This window comes from Hyperoodon ampullatus (genome assembly GCF_949752795.1).
Source record: "Hyperoodon ampullatus genome assembly, chromosome: 15".
Classification (NCBI taxonomy): Eukaryota; Metazoa; Chordata; class Mammalia; order Artiodactyla; family Ziphiidae; genus Hyperoodon; species Hyperoodon ampullatus.
Window position 1 is genome coordinate 13,778,820 of NC_136928.1, and position 19,606 is coordinate 13,798,425.

Below are 19,606 nucleotides of genomic sequence, written 5' to 3' on the forward strand. Positions count from 1 at the left end.
AAATTATGCCATTGGGGTTGAATAAATTTCTTGGCAACCCTGCGTATAAATCTGGTTGGAGCCTCATTGTGAAGTCTGAAAAACAGACAGATGGAACAGTCGGCCAGAGAACCCCAGTGACAGAAACAACTACTCCCTGGAAGGGGAAAAAAGGCCAGAATGGCATCTTTGTTTATTTTTACAGACTTTGGAGAACAACAGTCTCCACCAGCTGTCTCCACAAGATCAAACCAGCTCCAAATGGGAGTCGTTAGGTGTTTGAAATCAACGTCCAATAGGCCTGATGGCCCTGTTTCTTGTCTTTTCCTCCCTTTGTATCTTAAGATGACAATTTCATTTGCTCATTGATGCAGCCTGTCCATTCAATAAATATTCTGCTTCATCTAGGAACTTCAAACTCTGCTTCTAATCTAAACCAGAACACAAAAGTACACGACCCCTTCACTTCCTGCCGGGCCCTCTTGGGCCCGTTCAGAAAGCAGTACCTGAAGGCAGTCTCAGAATGACTTAAAATCAGGGGGTCTGCCTTTTCGGTGTAAGGCCACACCCACCTTAGTCCAGCTCAGGGCTGATCAAGCTGTCAACTTGCCCACTTTCCTGGCCTAATCACATGCAAGCTCCCCCATTCTCCCTTCCCCTTGCCAACCCTCAGAGGACCTCAAAACCTTTTAGGGGATTGGTACCTGTAGCTCCAATATTAGGTTTAGAGCACAGGCCTGAATAGGGTACTGATTCTATCCAAGAAACTGACAGAAAGAAATCAGTTGTGAGAATGATTTACCTTTAGCCTTCATCTAAAAGTCAAAACTCTGTGGCTTTCCGTTTCACTATAACAAGCCAAATGGAAACGTCCCTTCCTTCCTCATTTACTTTTTTAAACTGAAGTGTAGTTGATTTACAAGGTCGTGTTAGTTTCTGGTCCACAGCAAAGTGATTCGTGTGTGTGTGTGTGTGTGTGTGTGTGTGTGTGCCTGTGTGTGTATATATATATTCATCTTCATGTTCTTTTCCATTATGGTTTATCACAGGATATTGAATATAGCTCCCTGTGCTATATAGTAGGACCGTGTGTTTATCTGTTTTGTATATAGTAGTTGGTATCTGCTAAGCCCAAACTCCTAATTTATTCCTCCCACACCCCCTTTTCCCTTTGGTAACCACAAGTCTGTTCTCTATGTCTGTGAGTCTGTTTCTGTTTTGTAAATAAGTTCATCTGTGTCATAGTTTAGATTCCACACACAAGTGTAATATCATATGGTATTTGCCTTTCTCTGTCTGACTGACTTCACTTAGTACAATAGTCTCTAGGTCCATCCGTCCTTCCTCGTTTATTAGGAAAGGACAACCGACAAAAACAAAAAACAGAGCAAAGTAATTCCGTCGGGGGCCACTTTGCTGCTCTCACACCTTGCTTTCATGAGCCTTTCTTCGAAATATGGTCACAAGTGCCACATGCAAAAATTCCCCGCTGTTGTTGCGTGCGAGCTCTCCACCGTATCGGAGAATGAGAGCCGGAGCTGAGCCGATCCCTCCTGAGCCCGGTTCATCCTGGCCCAGGGGCTCCCGCCAGGAGGGAGCAGGCTTCCTCGGGCTGCTGCCCTGTGACAGGCAGGAAGAACATCTAAACTGTCTTTCAATCTTGTCGAAAAAGAAAAAACAAAACACCCACACAGTGGGGAACAATTTCCCCGCTGGGCGGGTAGTGGGGCCCCTAGAGCTGTTACCTGCAAAGGGCACTTCTGGGGGTTACCCAGCTGTCACCACCGTGTGGATTCCACCCGAAAACCTCAAGCCAAACAGTGGGGAATGAACATCAAGAGACAATTTTCCACTCTGAAAAATGACTTGACTTTACAAAAATAAATTAAAATGCCATGACAGTAAGTGAAATGCGTGCAGGACTTGCTGTCAAACACATGGTCGGTCACAGTAGATGCTCTTCCTTGCTTGATACATCTATACATTTGGAATATGACTATGTCATTCTCCATTTCCTGGCCCCTCAGCCCCCTATCCTACACCACCTCACACACACACACACACACACACACACACACACACAGAGGCATGCACGTACTCCTGTATCACACGCATAGGTCTGGAGTAACAGGTGTAGTAGGATTTCGAGGCTGAACCATCATGCCTGGGGGGTGCATGTGTTGGTGAGGAACTGGGGGTAGGGGGCAGGGCGGGGACTGGTCCTCACTCTGAGCACTGTTCACTGTAGTTCATTGTAACAAGGGAAATTTGATAGCTGAGGCACCAACGCAGATGCACAAAAACAAAGCCGGGCATCCTTTGAGCCGTAAGCTCCTTTCTTGCCACACAAGAGCTCTGCCCCCCATGTCTGTAGCAGCCTGAGAGGTGCTGCCTGCTAGCAGCGTTACTGGATTTTATAGGCTCCTTCCCCTCCTCCCACACGCATGTCCTTTAAGGCCACCGAGTCTGTCCCTCTTCATAGGTGAGCCCATCCTCCCAATACTGGCCTCTTGGAACCGCATTTGCCTATCCGCTCCCCTTCATCTCACCCCCGCCTACTGAAGGAGTCTGCTGGGGTTTCTCCACCACCTAGCTTGGCCCCAGCCCTGCTGTTATAATTCTGGAAACAGACCTGCTGATTAGAACCAAAAGTCCCGAACTGTGTTTCAGAAAACATCCCTATCCACACAAGAAAGACCCAGGAAAACCCCAATCCCGGCATCTGGGCTCTGGGCAAACGAGACAAGGGAATTGGAAACCATTTCTCAATAGCAACTGTGAGCTTTTGAAGTGACCAAGAACTATACAGACAAAGATACAACCCCATTTAAAAAGTAATCAACAGGGCTTCCCTGGTGGTGCAGTGGTTGAGGGTCCACCTGCCGATGCAGGGGACACAGGTTCGTGCCCCGGTTGGGGAGGATCCCACATGCCGCGGAGCGGCTGGGCCCGTGAGCCATGGCCGCTGAGCCTGCGCGTCCGGAGCCTGTGCACCGCAACGGGAGAGGCCACAACAGTGAGAGGCCCGCGTACCACAAAAAAATAAAAATAAAAACTAAAAAAGTAATCAACAGGAAAATAGTATAGCACCTCCTCAAAAGTCTACGAATAAAATTACCATGTGATCCACCAATTCCACCCAAAAGAATTGAAGGCAAAGTTTCAAAGAGATATTTGTACGCCCGTGTTCACAGCAGCATTATTAACAATAACCAAAAGACAGAAACAACCCAAATGTCCATCGACAGGTGAATGGATGAAGAAAAAGTTATGTATGGAATGGAACAGTATACAGTCTTTAAAAAGGAAGGGAATTCTGACACATGCTACATGAATGAACCCTGAGGACATTCAGCTAGTGAAATAAGCCAGCCACAGAAGGACAAATACCATATGATTCCACTTCTATGAGGTTCCTCAAGTCGTCAAGTTCAGAGACAGAAAGTAGAATGGTGGTTGCCAGGGGCTTGGGACGGTGGTGTCAGTGTCAGCGGGTGCAGACTTTCAGTCTGGGAGGATGGAAAAGTTCTGGAGGTGGATGGTGATGATGTTTGCACCACAGTGTGAATGTGCTTGATGCCATGGAGCTGTACACTCCCTAATCCTTTTTAAGGGTTAAAATGGTAAATTTTATTTTTTAGATCATTTTAATCTAAAAAAAATGACACAAATGAACTCATTTACAAAACAGAAATAGACTCACAAACATAGAAAACAAACTTATGGTTACCAAAAGGAGGGAGTGGGGACATGAATTAGGAGGTTGGGATTAACATATACACACTACAATATATAAAACAGGAAAAGAAGGTCCTACTGTGTAGCACAGGGAACTATACTCAACACCTTGTAATAACCTATAACGGAAAAGAACCTGAAAATAAATATATATGTATATGTATCGATATAACTGAGTCAACTTGCTGTACACTTAAAACTAACACAACATTGTAAATTAAGTACATGCCAACAAATAAATAAATAAATAATATGGTAAATTTTTGTTAGGTATAATTTACCAAAAAAAAAAAAGCAATCGACAAAAGGATGGAAGTTTCAATTAATCTAAATAAGCTAGTAGGATTTTTAAAGAGGGGACACAACCAGAAACCCACCCCCTTCATCCTCCTCCTCCTATGTGAGGACAGAGGTGTGTGACAGGGCCAGGCAGCAGGAGGGACAGAAGAGCCACCACCAGGCAACACGGTGACCTGCAGGTGTCTGAGAGGAAAGGCCGATTCCTCCTGTGCCCGCTGACCCCGGAGGCAGGACAAAGGCCATGGGGCAAAGGGCAGGTGGTGTGGCCCTGACCTGCAAATGTCTCCTCAGTGACACCGTATCAAGTGTCACCCATTCCTGCAGACTGGAGGATTCTTCCTCACCAGACTTCATGGCCACTGTTGTGCTTCCTGGAATTTTTAAGTCAGAATCCCCTCTGCTTCAGAAATAATTTTTGCAAAACACCACCTCTGGGGACTTCCCTGGTGGTCCAGTGGTTAAGACTTCACCTTTCAATGCAGGGGGTGTGGGTTCGATCCCTGGTCAGGGAGCTAAGATCCCACATGCCTCAGGGCCAAAAAACCAAAAACATAAAATAGAAGCAATATTGCAACAAAGTCAATAAAGACTTTAACAAATGGTCCACATCAAAAAAAAAAAAAAAAAAAAGCAAAAAAAACACAACCTCTGATAACACAACCTCCGTTATTTTAAGATGTTGGTACCTGGACAGGTCAAACGCTCCTCACAACCTCTCCCCACCTTGGTTTGCGTCAATCGGATGTGGAAATTGGACATTTACACTTTGTTCGAGGCCCAGCCAAGCCAAGAAAAAAAAAAAAAAAAGTCTCCGGGTCATCCCTGAGTTACAGCAATCACTTTCTAATCATTCTCTCTGCTCCTAAAGACTTCAGGCTCCTGGCAGGGGCACATGGATGCTGTGAGCAGCCTCTTGTGCATACGGGCTTCGCTGGGCCACCGTTCACTCCGGGGACCCCAGCCACTGAGGCATATGGTGAAGGCACTCGGCACTGGCAAAGGAAGCTCAGTAGATACCTTAGCTTTCCTCCTCCCCCACCTCACTACTTCCCTTTGTAACTTATTTAGATTTGTCTTCGCTTTTTGCTGCATTTATGCAAATATCCATGACTCCCTGCTCTGAACCTGATGGCCCAGAGCTAAGACAGGAGACAGGACAGCCTGGAGGCAAACTTCCCTGGAAACACAGCCCAGGGGCAGCTCCCTTTGCCAGGACATCCCCCGTGACAGCACAGCAGTGGCCTGGCCAGGAGGAGTGCGGGGTTAGGCTCCTTGGATGGAGCCTGGACCCAGAAGGCAGATGCTCCCGTAGACAGACAACTGCTAGCCTTTCTGCTTGCCTGCCATCCAGCCTGCGCAAGGCCTTTGTTTCGAGGAGTGGGTTCTAAGTTTAGGGTTGCGACTGAACTCCTAGGGCTACAGAAGGAAGGCTGAGGCAGCCAGGATCCACCCCACCCCTCCACAGCCTCCCCATACGCTGCTTCTCCTCCAAATACATGTCAAATAGTCATTGAAATAGTCATGTGTTCTCAGGGGCCTGTATTCTCAGCCTGCCCAGGCATCTCCCTGAGCCAACAGGACCTGCGTCCCACTCTCGCACTTCAGTGGAATGAGGATGGTTTAAGGGCTGCTGCCTCTAAGAAGCTTCCTTTGATTGGTTGACCCCCTCCTATGAGAACTGCATCTGTCCTGTCTTCTTCATACATACCCCCTGTGTACCCCCAACTAGTGAGTGTCTTGCAGCAAGGACAGTCTTAAATTTCTTTTCACAAGTGCTCTAAATGAATACTCCAACATTCAGCTGGGCTCTATGGCAGAGTGCATTTCCAAATATGGCCAAACAAAGCTCTGCCACCTCTCATGTTCTTGTTACAATGTGACCGACACTCCTTCGGCTGGGGGGGGCGTCTCTACTCCCTCCCTCTGAACACAAGTGGGGGCTTGCGACTGTGCCAACCAATAGAACAAGGTGGAAGTAATGCTCTGTGAGGCTGGGCCACAGAACGGAGACAGCTTCCACGTGGTTCTCTCTTTCCAGGACACTCACTCAGAGAAAGCCAACCACCATGCTGTGAGGAAGCTCAAAACAGCCCATGTGGAGAGGAACAGAGGCTGCCCCCCAGCCATGAGCCAGCCTCACCCACCGGACACAAGAGCAAGTGAGCCTTCAGATGACTCGCTCCCCAGCCCTTGAGTCCCCCAGCACAGGCTCCAGACCCTGTGAAGCAGAGACAAGCCATCTTCACTGCCCTTTCCAGACCCCTGACCCACACACTGCACGAGCATGATAAATGGTCGTCCAGTGACAGCAGGCAGATAGGAACTGGGACAGAATCCATAAATGTGGCCACAGGATGAGCAGCTCCAAAGCTCTGCCCTCTCTGAAATCGACGTTCATTTACCACCCGGACAACCGCCTTTCCCTTCATCACAACGGAGCTCCTGTCCTTAGCTCCCGTAGGACCATGGCTCAGGGTGCCTGCCTTGCTACTCAGCCTCGTAAACCTCTATCTACCAGCCACATTTCCTCAGTGAGGCGGCTGCTCTGGGGAAGGAGGAACAAAGGGGAATGTTGTTTACAATCCAAGCGAAGTGCTTTCTTCCATGGAGCACCCACCACCTCCATGGGGATGTGATAGGGAAGAACAAATCTGACCCCATACTGAATCCGTTTCTTTTACTTTAACCTTTGTATTCTATTGCTCTTGCTACAAGTTAATCACTAAAAGAATGTTGCCTATAGCCTGGAATATACAGGGTAGCCCATTCTCAAGGCTCTGACCTTTAAAGGTATAACACTTTCCCATTCATATAGAGATAAAAAGTTGCAGAACAGAGAATAACATTTGTCTTGTTGGAGGTTTATAGGAACATTGTGCCCTGACCAACAGGACAGGTGCAAGAACAAAGGATTCCAGCATCAAGAAGTCTGCAACAACCAGCCACACCCCCTCCCCTTTTAGTATATAAAAGAAGCCTGAATGGATCTTTGGGACACTAGTCCATCTTCACAGTCTGCTGGCTTTCTGAATAAAGTCGCTAAGCCAAGCCCTCGTGTGGCTTTCTGGCCTCGTTTCTCATGCACGACATCCCTGTTTCCACTTCTCACCCTTGGACAGAGTCCACTCGCAGAAATCACGTCGGGTCCCTGCCCTAGAGCATTTCATTTTTGACTTTAAAAGAAATGGGCAGGGCTTCCCTGTTGGCACAGGGGTTAAGAATCCACCTGCCAATGCAGGGGACACAGGTTCGAGCCCTGGTCTGGGAAGATCCCACATGCCGCAGGGCAACTAAGCCCATGCGCCACAACTGCTGAGCCTGTGGGCCACAACTACTGAAGCACACGCACCTAGAGCCCATGCTCCGCAACAAGAGAAGCCACCGCGATGAGGAGCCCATGCACTGCAACAAAGAGTAGCCCCCGCTCGCCGCAACTAGAGAAAGCCGGCACACAGCAATGAAGACCCAACGCAGCCAAAAATAAATAATTAAATAGATAAATTTTTAAAAAAAAGAAATGGACTATCTACCACAACTTTTATGTAAAAATCTTATTCCTCCAAAGAGTGATTAACTCTCACCAATCAAGCAACTAGAACAATTTCATCTAATTGCTATCACACTGACATCACAGATAGAGCAGCCACCAAAATTAAGCTCAAAAACTTGTAGACTCGAGCAAACCAAAATCTATAAATCAGTAAGGATACTGCTTAAAAGAAAAAATGTAACTTTACCTGTGGCTATAGCGAATGGCTATCGTCAACCCAAGCTGCAATTAAAAAGAGAGAGGAATACATATTAAATAATATCAAGCATATGCTGAATTCACAAGAAAACTGATTTAACATGCCAATTTTTTAAACATTTCTTAAAACACCTTCCTGCTAACGTTTCCTAAGTAACACTTTTTTTTTTAAATAACACGTTTTAATGATCGATCTTTAGTTTCAACGTAACTCTTAAAGGATAACGGTATTTTGAAAGGGTCTTAAACAGGGTACAATATTCCATCGTGGATTAGACAGAAGGTGTCTCTCATCAGGAAAGACTTCCAAAACAGGGCTCTTCTTTGCCTTTTAAAAAATGCTTTAATGTTTTTTTAAATTTTTTATTGAGGTGTAATTGACAAATAAAAGGGTATCTATTTAAAGTGATGACATATACACATACATTGCAAAATGGTTAACACACATTAGCACATTAATGAACACATTCATCGCCTCACAGAGTTACCTTTTATTTCTTTTTTTGGTGAGAACACTTAAGATCTGCTCTCTTAGCCACTTTCAATTATGCAATACAGTGTTGTTAACTACAGTCACCACGCTGTACATTAGACCCTCAGAACTTATTCTTCTTAGCCCTGGAAGCTTTTACCCTTTGACCAACATCTCCCCACTTACCCCCACCCTGCAGGCCCTGGCAACCACCATTCTACTCTGTTTCCATGAGCAAAACAAGGCTCTTTCAGCTCTGAGACAAAGCCGTGAAAAGATGGGACTGCAGAGCGGATCTGATTCTGAGGTTTGCATTAGGAGAGCATGGCCACGCCCAGGTCCTGGGAGCGACCCTCTCACTACCTCCACCCCAGGGGGACTGACCACTTGGGCCAGAGCCTCCCTGAGGGGATCAGCACAGACTTCACCCTGATCCTGTCAGCTCAAGGCCAGCAAGGCAGCTCCGAGGACTGCAAGGAAATCGCACCTGTGATATACACGTGACATCAAGAGAAAGTGTACACGACTGCCGGGCATGGCCACAAGCAGAGCCCGAGGTGACACTGCGATTTCCTCCTTACCCTGTAGGGGTGTCAGGGAAACCTCTCAAGCACAACTAGGGGTCGGACCAGCCTCGGCTGGTTCACGCAAGGCCAGTGGTGGATTACATGAGAGCCACATTCAACTGCTAACCACATGGGTGTCAGCAAGTGATTTAACCTCTCAGAGCCTCAGTGTTCACAACTGTAAAATGGGCAAAGTAATTATGTTCTCACCAGATTAACATAAGGATGAAACAATTTTTCTGTGTGTTTGTATCTGTGTGTATGCCCACGTGTGTGCATACTGCCTGATGGATAGGAAAAAAACTCTATAAATAATCACTACCACTATTTATAGGCAACACCCCTTGATGAAAATGTCACACTCCAAAATTTAATTTTTAATTGTTTTTAAGTTTAATTTTTGCAACTTTGCAAGTATTTCATCATGTAAAACACAGTGGTCAGCCCTAATCATGCCTATGTAAGTCTCACTAACCCACTTGTGGCATGACTAGTTTAAGAATCTCAACTGCAGTTAAAAACCGAAGCATCATCTATAATATCATTTCTGGGCCAAAAGTCCACCTAAGTAGCACCTTAACACCCCCAAACACGTCACTGCCCATTCCCTTGATGTCAGCTCCCATAGAAGTGGGGGTGGGGAGGTGAGTTTTGTGGCACCCTCCTGGGTGCTGCGAGATGACAGGAGGGTCCCTGGGGCAGTGGGAGGGTCGATGGGGTAAGCAAGAGACAAGGGGAGGAAGAGTTAGGAGAAATCTTTGTGATAAGAAAGCCCAATTCTTCTAACCAGCTCAGGATACTGCAGAATCTCCCAGCTAGTGTGGGAGTAGCTCCAGAATCCTTCGGCTGGGTGTCACCACTGCATGCACCTGAAGTATGGAATCAGCAATGGTGAGATGAGGCTTCATTTTACCGAAAGCATACCTAAAAGTGAAGGCATGAAGTAGATAACAGGTGGATTTCATATCCCCCTCGCCTGAATGTATTCTATTACCTATTTCAGCTCAGCCAGGAGTACATTTTCTCTGAGACATCAGCAAACAGAAGAGGAAGATGCCTCAGGGACCATCAAGAATTTAAAGAAAAAGGAGGAAATTATTGGGGGAATGAAATAAAAGTAGAAACTGCAGCCTAAAAAGGTCAGAATGAGCAATTTACCAATTTCACAGGCTGGGTAACTTCACATTTCCTGGGGTTAAAAAGTTCTGGCTTACAGTTAGGCTAATTATAAGATAATTTTACTGCCTGACTATTTTGATAAGCTTTGGAGTACTGTTTAACTGGTGGCTTTCCACAGTTGAAAGATAAGCCCTTGCTGGAGTAGGGAGAGGAAATGGGTCTGGGGAAGGACAAGAATAAGAAACAAAAAGCAGAAAAAGTTGTTACATGGCAGCTGTGCTGGTTAAAAGGGGCTGGGAGATAAATCCTTCACAGAAGCAAATTTGAATTAAGCATTTTTATTAGTCTTTTCTTGGCTTCTGAATCAAATATGTTTTACAGTCTTTTTTTTTTTTTTGCGGTACGCGGGCCTCTCACTGCTGTGGCCTCTCCCGTTGCGGAGCACAGGCTCCGGACGCGCAGGCTCAGAGGCCATGGCTCATGGTCCCAGCCGCTCTGCGGCATGTGGGATCTTCCCGGACCGGGGCATGAACCCGCGTCCCCTGCATCGGCAGGTGGACTCTCAACCACTGCGCCACCAGGGAAGCCCTACAGTCATTTTTAAAAGGACACCTTTGTTAAGGAAGAGAGCGTGAACCTTGGGATGGTACAGACCAGCCACAGAGTCCCGCAGGTCTCCAGGGATGCGCTAGGGAACAGGATGATCGGCCCTGTACAAAGACCCCAGAGCTACGTGGGAGCCCACTGATGGGACAGATGGGAATGGGTCATTGTACAGTCCTTCTGGAAACCTGGCTTAAACGCCACATAGAATGCACTGGATCTGATTAGGCAGCCCTGAGAAGGTACTGGAACAGCGTAGAAAGTTATTGCGGGCCTCGCCATGAAACCCCACATTGGAACAGGCAAACGAGGCCAGTGAGCCATGTGGGGAGCCTCCTTATGGCTCCTCCTCCTGCAGCCTACATATTATCTGACCCTAGAGAAGGCAGGGGAGGCAGAGACTTCTCTGAGGTTTCTGCCCCATAGCAAATGCCACATCAAGGTAACTGGGCCATCTGCTGAGAGATGGGCCAGAGATGCTTTTCTCCCTCGGCCTTAGGGACGTCCATCAGCCAGCCAGGCCTCTGTGAGCCCTCACCCTGCTAAGAGGCATCAGCGTCTCAGAAATTCTTTGAGCAAGTCTCACCACTGCCTGTGTGTGCACACACAGGCACATGTGCACACATTCACACCCGACTCACTCGTATGTGTGTGCACATAGGCACACACTCGTGTGTGCGTGCACACACTTACACACAGAGGCACATCCACACGCATGTATGAATGCACAGGTATGTGTGCATTCCTATTGGTACATGCACATGCGCATATAAATAAGCACGTGTTCTTGGGTGCACACGTGCACGCACATGCTTATACAATACTCGCATGCACCAGCACATGTGCACATATACATACGGATACACATTCCTGCAGTCATGTGTATATGCAGTCACCCATGTGCATAGAGACACTTTGGCATTTGGAGAGGCCCATAGAGCCTCTGAGACAAAGGGGGGGCCTCAGACAATTGACCCTTTTGTTGCTGGTCTCAGCAGGGGCCCTGGGGAGAGAGAGGAGGGAGGCCCGGGGGTTGGCCCCCTGACCCCGGCCCAGCCTGGGCTGAGGCCCAGGGACACGGAGGTCAGTGGAGTTTTGTGCAGCCACCCTCCATCGAGAACACCCCCCCGGGACATACTGCAAGTATCGCCAGAGAGCACTTAACCAACCCCCATTCGGAGGACTTCTTCCGAGATTCCCACAATTTGTTAATAACAAAATTCAATCACCTTTTAATGGCCAGGAAAGAGTAATTTGACTTTTTTTTTTTTTTTTCAAAATCTCCACCAACTACAAAAAACCTTTTTCCTGCTGCTTCAGCCTGAACATGCTCCTTTTTTGGAACAGCTGACCGAGGCAGCTGTTTCATATCAAGTCTAGGGGTTTTCTATATGACCCAGGGAGCTCAGACAACTGGCAGGCCTTCCTGCATTAAAGGGTAATCTGAGAATAATTTGCCATAAAACACCCAGAAGTGGGCCAGCTGTAGCCGGATACACCCTATAAAGCACCACGTGGACTGTGCAGACCTTGTAAAATAATCATAATTTTAGAGAACACATTTTTAAAATCCATCTTTTGAAAAAACTTTAAAGCAAAGAAGTGGCTGGCACTGTCTTAGAAGGCAGCAGGGAACGTCCTTACAGGTGCACGGACTGTCACCAAGTGCCTCTTCCCTGAGGCCCGCTGGCCCAAGGGTCCCTGTGTTGCTGGGAATCTGCTGTGCTTCGTGTTTACAATGTGCTGTCACACACACAAGGCTGCCAGCGGCAGGTGAGGAGGAAAAGTCCAGTAAGTGCCAGCCTCCAAGTCATCCAGCTGGTGAGTGGTGCTCCAAGTTTGAGTCCAGAACTTTCTAGACCAGGGGTGGTTTGCTGGCCGGGGCTGTGACCAGAAGTCATGCCCCTTCACGTGGTCAGCCACCAACCAGCCACAGCCCTGGCACCAGTGCTCCCCGTTCCTCAAAAAAAAAGCTGGACATCAGGGGTTTTATTATGAAAACTCCCATGTTTGAAACTGATTTGACTATTTTTCAAAAACTACGGGAGCCAAACAAAACATGTCAGTGGAATCTGGCCAGGGGGCCACGGGTCTGCAACCTCGCTTTACACCTTTCCATGCTGCCAAGGCTCTCCTCGGGTTTTCCAAGCTTCCAATCTTGAATTAATGAGTTTGTGACAAATTTGGGGAAAGCCTTCCTGTTAGGCGTGACTCTTCCCTCCCTTTCCTATACTTCGGTGGTGATTTTTTTATAGTTTTTTTTTTTTTTAATTTCAAAGGTCCAAAGATTTATAACATCACAAAATAAACTCACGGAGAAAGGTTGTTGTGTATTTTCCTCCTGTATGTTTTAAATGATTTCCTCCCCTTTTCTGGGAAAATATGGGAAAGGAGCGTGAAGGGAGGAAGACGGGCCATGGCGGGGACAGAATCCCACACAAACAGAGCCACAGTGCGCTGGTCCGAGGATGGGAGGCAGGGAGAAAGCGATCCACCGAACGCATCCTGTTAACCCCTTCTCTGGCTCTCCTTCCAACACTGCTCTCTCCTCCTAATAGCCAGGGCCCCCGTGCTCCCGCAAGCAGCACCTTCCAGAGCTGGCCTTCCTGCAGGTAACACCCCAGACTTCCTGCCCCTCCGTGCGTGACTCTGAAGCCCTGCCACACACGCCACAACCCACTAGTCCTCAGCAGTGGACGTCCGTCTAGGGCTCTCTTAGGCACTCGCTACTTCCTCTGAAAAACTAACTATGCTGGACCAGCCGATGCTTATGGTCAGTCACAATGAGCTTTGTGGTCCAGCCTCCCGCTTTTTCTTGCCTGTTTCCTCACGTTGCCTATTTCGTGGGGTTGTTTTAGGCAGGTTAACTTAGACTTCTGGGATCAGGAGCAGCAGTAACAGCACCTCCTGCAAACTTGTGAGAAATGCAAGTTCTCAGGCCCTGACCCAGACCTACTGAATCGGAAACTCTGGTGGGGGAGTGGAGTGCGGGGCAGGTAGCCAGTCCTCTGGGGGTCAAGTTTAGGAAGCACTGAAAGAGATGATGTATGCAAAGAACTTAGCAAAAGGCTTGGCACAGGTGAATTCTTAGTAACTGTGACCACGACGATGATGATGATGATGTCACAGTTCATAATAAAACTATTTTCATTTTATGTCCTCTTAATGTCATGTTAATGTCCCACACTCGACTTCAGGGATTATCATCGCTGTGAGCTCAGCCAGCTAGTAGGCCTGGGGTGATGTTTGGGGAGATGAGGCTCACAGGTGATTACCCACTCAGCAGGGAGAGGTGTCCCCACCCGGCTGAGATCCACTGTGTGCTGTCCACAAACAAGTACAGGGCCGGCTTCCTGGAGGCCAAGGGCAAGTCTCAACAGGCTGCAGCCCTGCCCTCCCCCCACTGTGCTTCTCTATCTCATTCCCATCAAAAGAGGGAGGAGACGTCAAGATAGGCAGGAGGAAGAAACAACAACAACATATTTCTCATTATTGAGTTTATTTCGTGATGTTATCCTTCCTTGGGCCCTTAAAATTAAATTTTTAAAAAAAACTGAAAAAGCTAAAGAAAAAGTCACACTTAAGTTTAGGAAAAGAAGGGCATAGGTATAACGTGTAAGCTCTTTCCAGATTTGTCAGAAACCTAGTAATTCAAATCTGAAACTTTCAGAACCTGATGTAAAACTTGCTAAAGCAATGGAAATTAACATTGAACAAACACTGAAACCTAGGCGGTGGTTGTTTAATCAACCTAAGAAAACAAGTTGTTTTTAAGTCTCTAAGCCCCAAGTAACTGAAAAGGTAAGACTGGTGATGCTGCTGTTCCTCCTCGTGTTCCTGGGAACCTGAGCCAGGAACCATCTTTTTGGAAAAAGTTAAACAGCTCTGCTTGGAAAGCTTGGAGATGAGTTTTCACAAGGACTTGCTTTGTCCCCCAGTTCGCACAAATTAAAAACATCTGTGAGTCTTGAGTTGCTGCCCGTTCCCCCCACCCCCAGCAACAGCACCTGGGCCCCCTTTTGCCAGGCATCTTCCAGGGACCAAGCCCCATGAGCCATGGGTCAAGGGACCACCCCCTGCCCTGCTCTCAACCTCGGTACCATCCTCTGCAGAGAAACAACAGTAACTGCAGCCCCTCCCCAGGGGACAGGGGGCTGGACACTCTCAGGGCCTAGCAGCGGTGAGGACTCCAGGAGGCCAGCTATCACCCTTGTCATTGTCATTAAGTGGCCGTGGTCTGTCCACCTGTGTCACAGCAGAGTGAACTCATGGGCATACATCAGGGCCCGGTTACTCATCTTTGTGTGGCCGGTACCCAGAGCTGGATAAACAGGGCTGCCAGAGAGCTTCATGAACCACTGAATTCACTCCAGAGAGAATTCAGCTTGTATTCACTGAATTCACCTACAGCTTGTAAGTGTCAGAGGAGCTGACCATATTTTTTTAAGTTTTAGGTTTCCAACAAAATAACAGTAGATTTTGGTTTCTTGGCTTCTCTTGATATGAATGGTTGGGTATTCGATAATATGAAGAAACCACACACTCTTTTTGTAGAAAACCTAATTTGCACCGGCGTGACGATGGACATGGATTCTGTGTGCAGCCTACATCACAGAACAACTAAACCAGAAAACTCTGGAACTTTCAGTGGCAAATACTACTTAAGTGAAAGCTTGATTGTAAGTCAGAGTCGGCCGGGGGAGGAGGAAGAGGCTGAAGAGAAGAAAAGGAAATGTACGCGGGCTGAAGGGGACAAATGGGTGACACCCTCACATGCAGTCAATAACAAGAGTATTTTAGGGCATTTCTATGGTGGATTTTGGCCTGTTAAATACAAGAAAATGAAAGGCCGTTCATAGCCTGTCACTGCAGCTTAACGACCCCAAAACCACTCGTTGACCCACTCTGACCCCCAGATCCTCATCGGAGTCAAGAGTAAAACGCCCAAGAAAGGAAATCCCTTTTGAACGTAAGACACAAAAATACTTTTAAAGAACCTGTTTCAAAGAAAGAATAACAGTTTTCTTCCTTCTAGCTCTTACCTACTTTCTCCTCTAATCAAATTCCTACCAGAAAGAAATTCACAAAAACATAAACAGACAAACAAAAATCCCTCCTCCCAGGTATATGGGACATGGGCTAAAATGAGGTCCTCCAGAAAACATGACAGCAGCTGTTAAAAAGAGCGCAGTAAAAAAATTTTTTTTAATAATTTTAAAAAAGAGTGCAATATATCCACTGTTGAAAAAGAGACAATATAGTTTTAAGTAAACTCTTAATTATGAGATAATTGTATTAATAGATTCACATGCAGGTATCTGAAATTATATAGAGAAATAATGGAGAGAAGCCCCATGTATCCTTTGCCCAGTTTCCTCTAAGGTGTCATCCCCAGTGACATCTTGCAAAATTATCATGCAATATCAGTGAGGGTACTGACATCAATACAGTCCAGCTACAGAACGTTTCTGTCACCTTGCGATGCCCTTTTATAAATGCATCCATTTTCCTCCCACACTTATCCCCCTGTTTAGCCCCTGGCAACCATCAGTCTGTTCTCCAGTCCTGTAATTTTGCCTTTTCGAGAATGTAATATAAATGGAAGCCTACAGTATGTAATCTTTGGGGATTAGAGCTTTTCATTCAGCATCATTCTCTGGAGATTGATCCAGTTGGCTGCATGTACCAATAGTTCATTCCTTTTCATTGCTTAGCAGTATTCCATGGCATACTGGAATACCACAGCCAAGTAATCTGTTAAAGGACATCTGGGTTATTTGCAGTTTAGGACTATTATACGTAAAGCTGCTATGAACATTCATGTGCAGGTATCTGCATGAACATACGTTTCCATTTCTCTGGGATAAATGCCCAGGAGGGCAACTGCTGGGTCATACGGTAGTTCCATGTTCAATTTTGTAAGAAACTGCCAAACCGATTTCCAAAGTGATTGTACTGTTTTACCATCCCACCAGAAATGTATGAATGATACTGTTTCTCTGCATCCTCACTAGCTTTTGGTGTTATCACTTATTTTTAATTTGTGCCATTCTGATAGCCATTGTGGTTTTAATTTACATTTTCCTAAGTGTTTAATGATGTTGAACATCTTTTCATGTGCTTATTTGCCAATGGTAGATTCTCCTCAGTGAAATGTTTGCCCATTTTCTATTTGGATTGGTTGTTTTTTCGCTGTTGAGTTTTGAGAACTCTTTCTATATTCTATATATTAGTCCTTTGTCAGATATGTGGTTTACAAATATTTTCTCCCAGTCTGTAGCCTGTCTTTTCATCTGTGTAACAAGGTCTTTACAGAGCAAAAGTTATTTGTTTTGATGAAGTCCAACTTAACAATTCTTTCTTTAAGGGATATGCCTTGGTGTCTACTCTAGTGAGGTGGATGGACCTAGATTCTGTCATACAGATTGAAGTAAGTCAGAAAGAGAAAAGCAAATACTGTATATTAATGCATATATATGGAATTTTTAAAAAATGGTACTGATGAGCCTAGTGGCAGGGCAGCAATAAAGACGCACACATAGAGAATGAACTTGAGGACACAGGGCGGGGGGGCGGGGCGGGGGAGGGGGAAGCTGGGGGCAAAGTGAGAGTAGTGTCCACTACCAAATGTCCAATAGATAGCTAGTGGGAAGCAGCCGCATAGCACAGGGAGATCAGCTCGGTGCTTTGTGACTACCTAGAGGGGTGGGATAGGTAGGGTGGGAGGGAGGCTCAAGAGGGAGGGGATATGGGGGTATATGTATGCATATGGCTGATTCACTTTGTTGTACAACAGAAACTAACACAGCATTGTGAAGCAATTATACTCCAATAAAGATGTATAAAAAAACTTTGAAAATAAAAGTATTTAAAAAAAAATTTGTATGCCCTTAGACCCCGAAGATTTTCTCCTATTTTTTCTGAAAGTTTAATAAATTTATGCTTTACATTTAACACATGATCTATTTTGAGTTAACTTTTGTATAAGGTGTGAGACATTTTTTTAAGATTTTAATTTTATTGGAATATAGCTGATTTACAATGTTGTGTTAGTTTGTGTGTACAGCAAAGTGATTCAGTTATACAAATACATATATTCATTCTTTTTTAGATTCTTTTCTCCTATGGGTTATCACAGAATATTGGGTAGAGTTCCCTGTGCTAACATTTTGCGGGGGGTTCGGGGGGGCATTGTTTCTTTGTTTATAGATGCCCAATTGCTCCAGCCCCATTTGTTGAAAAGGCTATCTTTTCTTCCATTGAATTTCTTTTGCACTTTTGTAAAGAATCAGTTGGGCATATTTATTGGGGTTTATTTCTGGGCTCTCTATTCTGTTCCATCGATCTATTTGTCTGTCTCTCTGCCAAAACCACTAGACTTGATTACTATATAAGTATTGAAATTGAGTAGACTGACTCCATCCACCTTATTCTTTTTCAAAAAAAAAATTTTAGGGACTTCCCTGATGGCGCAGTTGTTAAGAATCCACCTGCCAGTGCAGGGGACAAGGGTTCGAGCCCTGGTCCAGGAAGATCCCGCATGCCGCGGAGCAACTAAGCCCATGCGCCACAACTACTGAGCCTGCGCTCTAGAGCCCTCAAGCCACAACTACTGAGACCACGTGCTGCAACTACTGAAGCCCGCGCACCTAGAGCCCGTGCTCTGCAACAAGAGAAGCCACTGCAATGAGAAGCCCGTGCACTGCAACGAAGAGTAGCCCCCGCTCGCCGCAACTAGAGAAAGCCCACATGCAGCAACGAAGACCCACCACAGCCAAAAATTAATTAATTAATTAATTAAATTTTGTTTAGCTATTCTGCTTCCTTTGCCTTCCCATATAAACTGTAGAATAATCCTGTGTATGTTCACACAAAAAAAAATCTTGCTGGAATTTTGATAGAAATTGCATTAAACCTGTATATCAATTTTGAAGAAAATTGGCATCACTACATATGGAGTCACCCAATCCATAAATGTGGTATGTGTCTCCATTCACTTAGATCTTCTTTTATTTCTTTCATTACCATTGTATAATTTTCAGCAGGCAGTTCCTATACATGTTTGTTAGATTTACTTCTGCGAATTTCTCCTCTCTCTCTTTTTGAGCAAGTGTAAATTATATTGGTGTCCACATGTTCGTTGTTAATATACAGAAATACAATTTATTTGTGTATGTTTATCTTGTGTGCTGCAACCTGCTAAATTCACTTATCAGGTTGTAGGAGATTTTTCGTAGGTTCCTTGGACTTTCTGTATAGACAAGCATCATCTCCAGATAGGATCGGTTTTGTTTCTTCTTTTCTCATCCAAATGCCTTTTCTTTTCTTGCTTAACTGCACCAGCTGGAAGTCCAGCACTATGTTGAGTAAGAGTAGTGAAAGCAGGCACCCTAGCCTTGTTCCCAGTTTTAGGAGGAAAGCATGCAGTCATTCACCATTACGTATAATGTTAGCTATGGGGGAGGGTTGTAGATGTTCTTTATCAAATTGAGGAAGTTCCCTTCTATTCTTATTTTTCTGACTTTTTTTTATCATGAATGGGTGTTGAATTCTGTCAAATGCTTATTAAAAACACTTATCCTGGGGCTTCCCTAGAGGCGCAGTGGTTGAGAGTCCGCCTGCCGACACAGGGGACACGGGTTCGTGCCCCGGTCCAGGAAGATCCCACATGCCGCAGAGCGGCTGGGCCCGTGAGCCATGGCCGCTGAGCCTGTGCTCTGCAACGGGAGAGGCCACAACGGTGAGAGGCCTGTGTACCGCAAAAAAAAAAAACAAAAAAAACAAAAAAACAAAAAAACACTTATCCTCCTTTAAACTATCCCCTCTCTTCTCCTCTGTCTAGTTTTTTAAAAAATACACAAAACGAATGAGAAACCAAGCCCTCTGTCCAGGTGTATAGAACATAGGCTAAGATGAAGCTTTCCATAAAACACAATCACAGGTGTTACAAAAGAGTGTAGTATATCCGATGTGAAAAGTGACATAACACACTTTTAAGTAGAAAAAAAAATGCAGGTACAATCTAAATGTGCATATAATGTGTTGAGGGGATATCTGATATTGAGTGGTTATATATGTAAT

General features: G+C 45.7%; 1 protein-coding gene across 1 annotated transcript in view; it reads right to left on the reverse strand.

The window, feature by feature from the left end:
- The window catches only part of ACOXL (acyl-CoA oxidase like), a gene marked incomplete at its 3' end in the record, with an annotated part of 362,800 nt that overhangs the window by 252,971 nt on the left and 90,223 nt on the right, over positions 1-19,606 (reverse strand). The window contains 1 exon segment of the mRNA XM_079720397.1: positions 7,755-7,789. Within this exon segment, the coding sequence (XP_079576523.1) occupies positions 7,755-7,789 (35 nt within the window).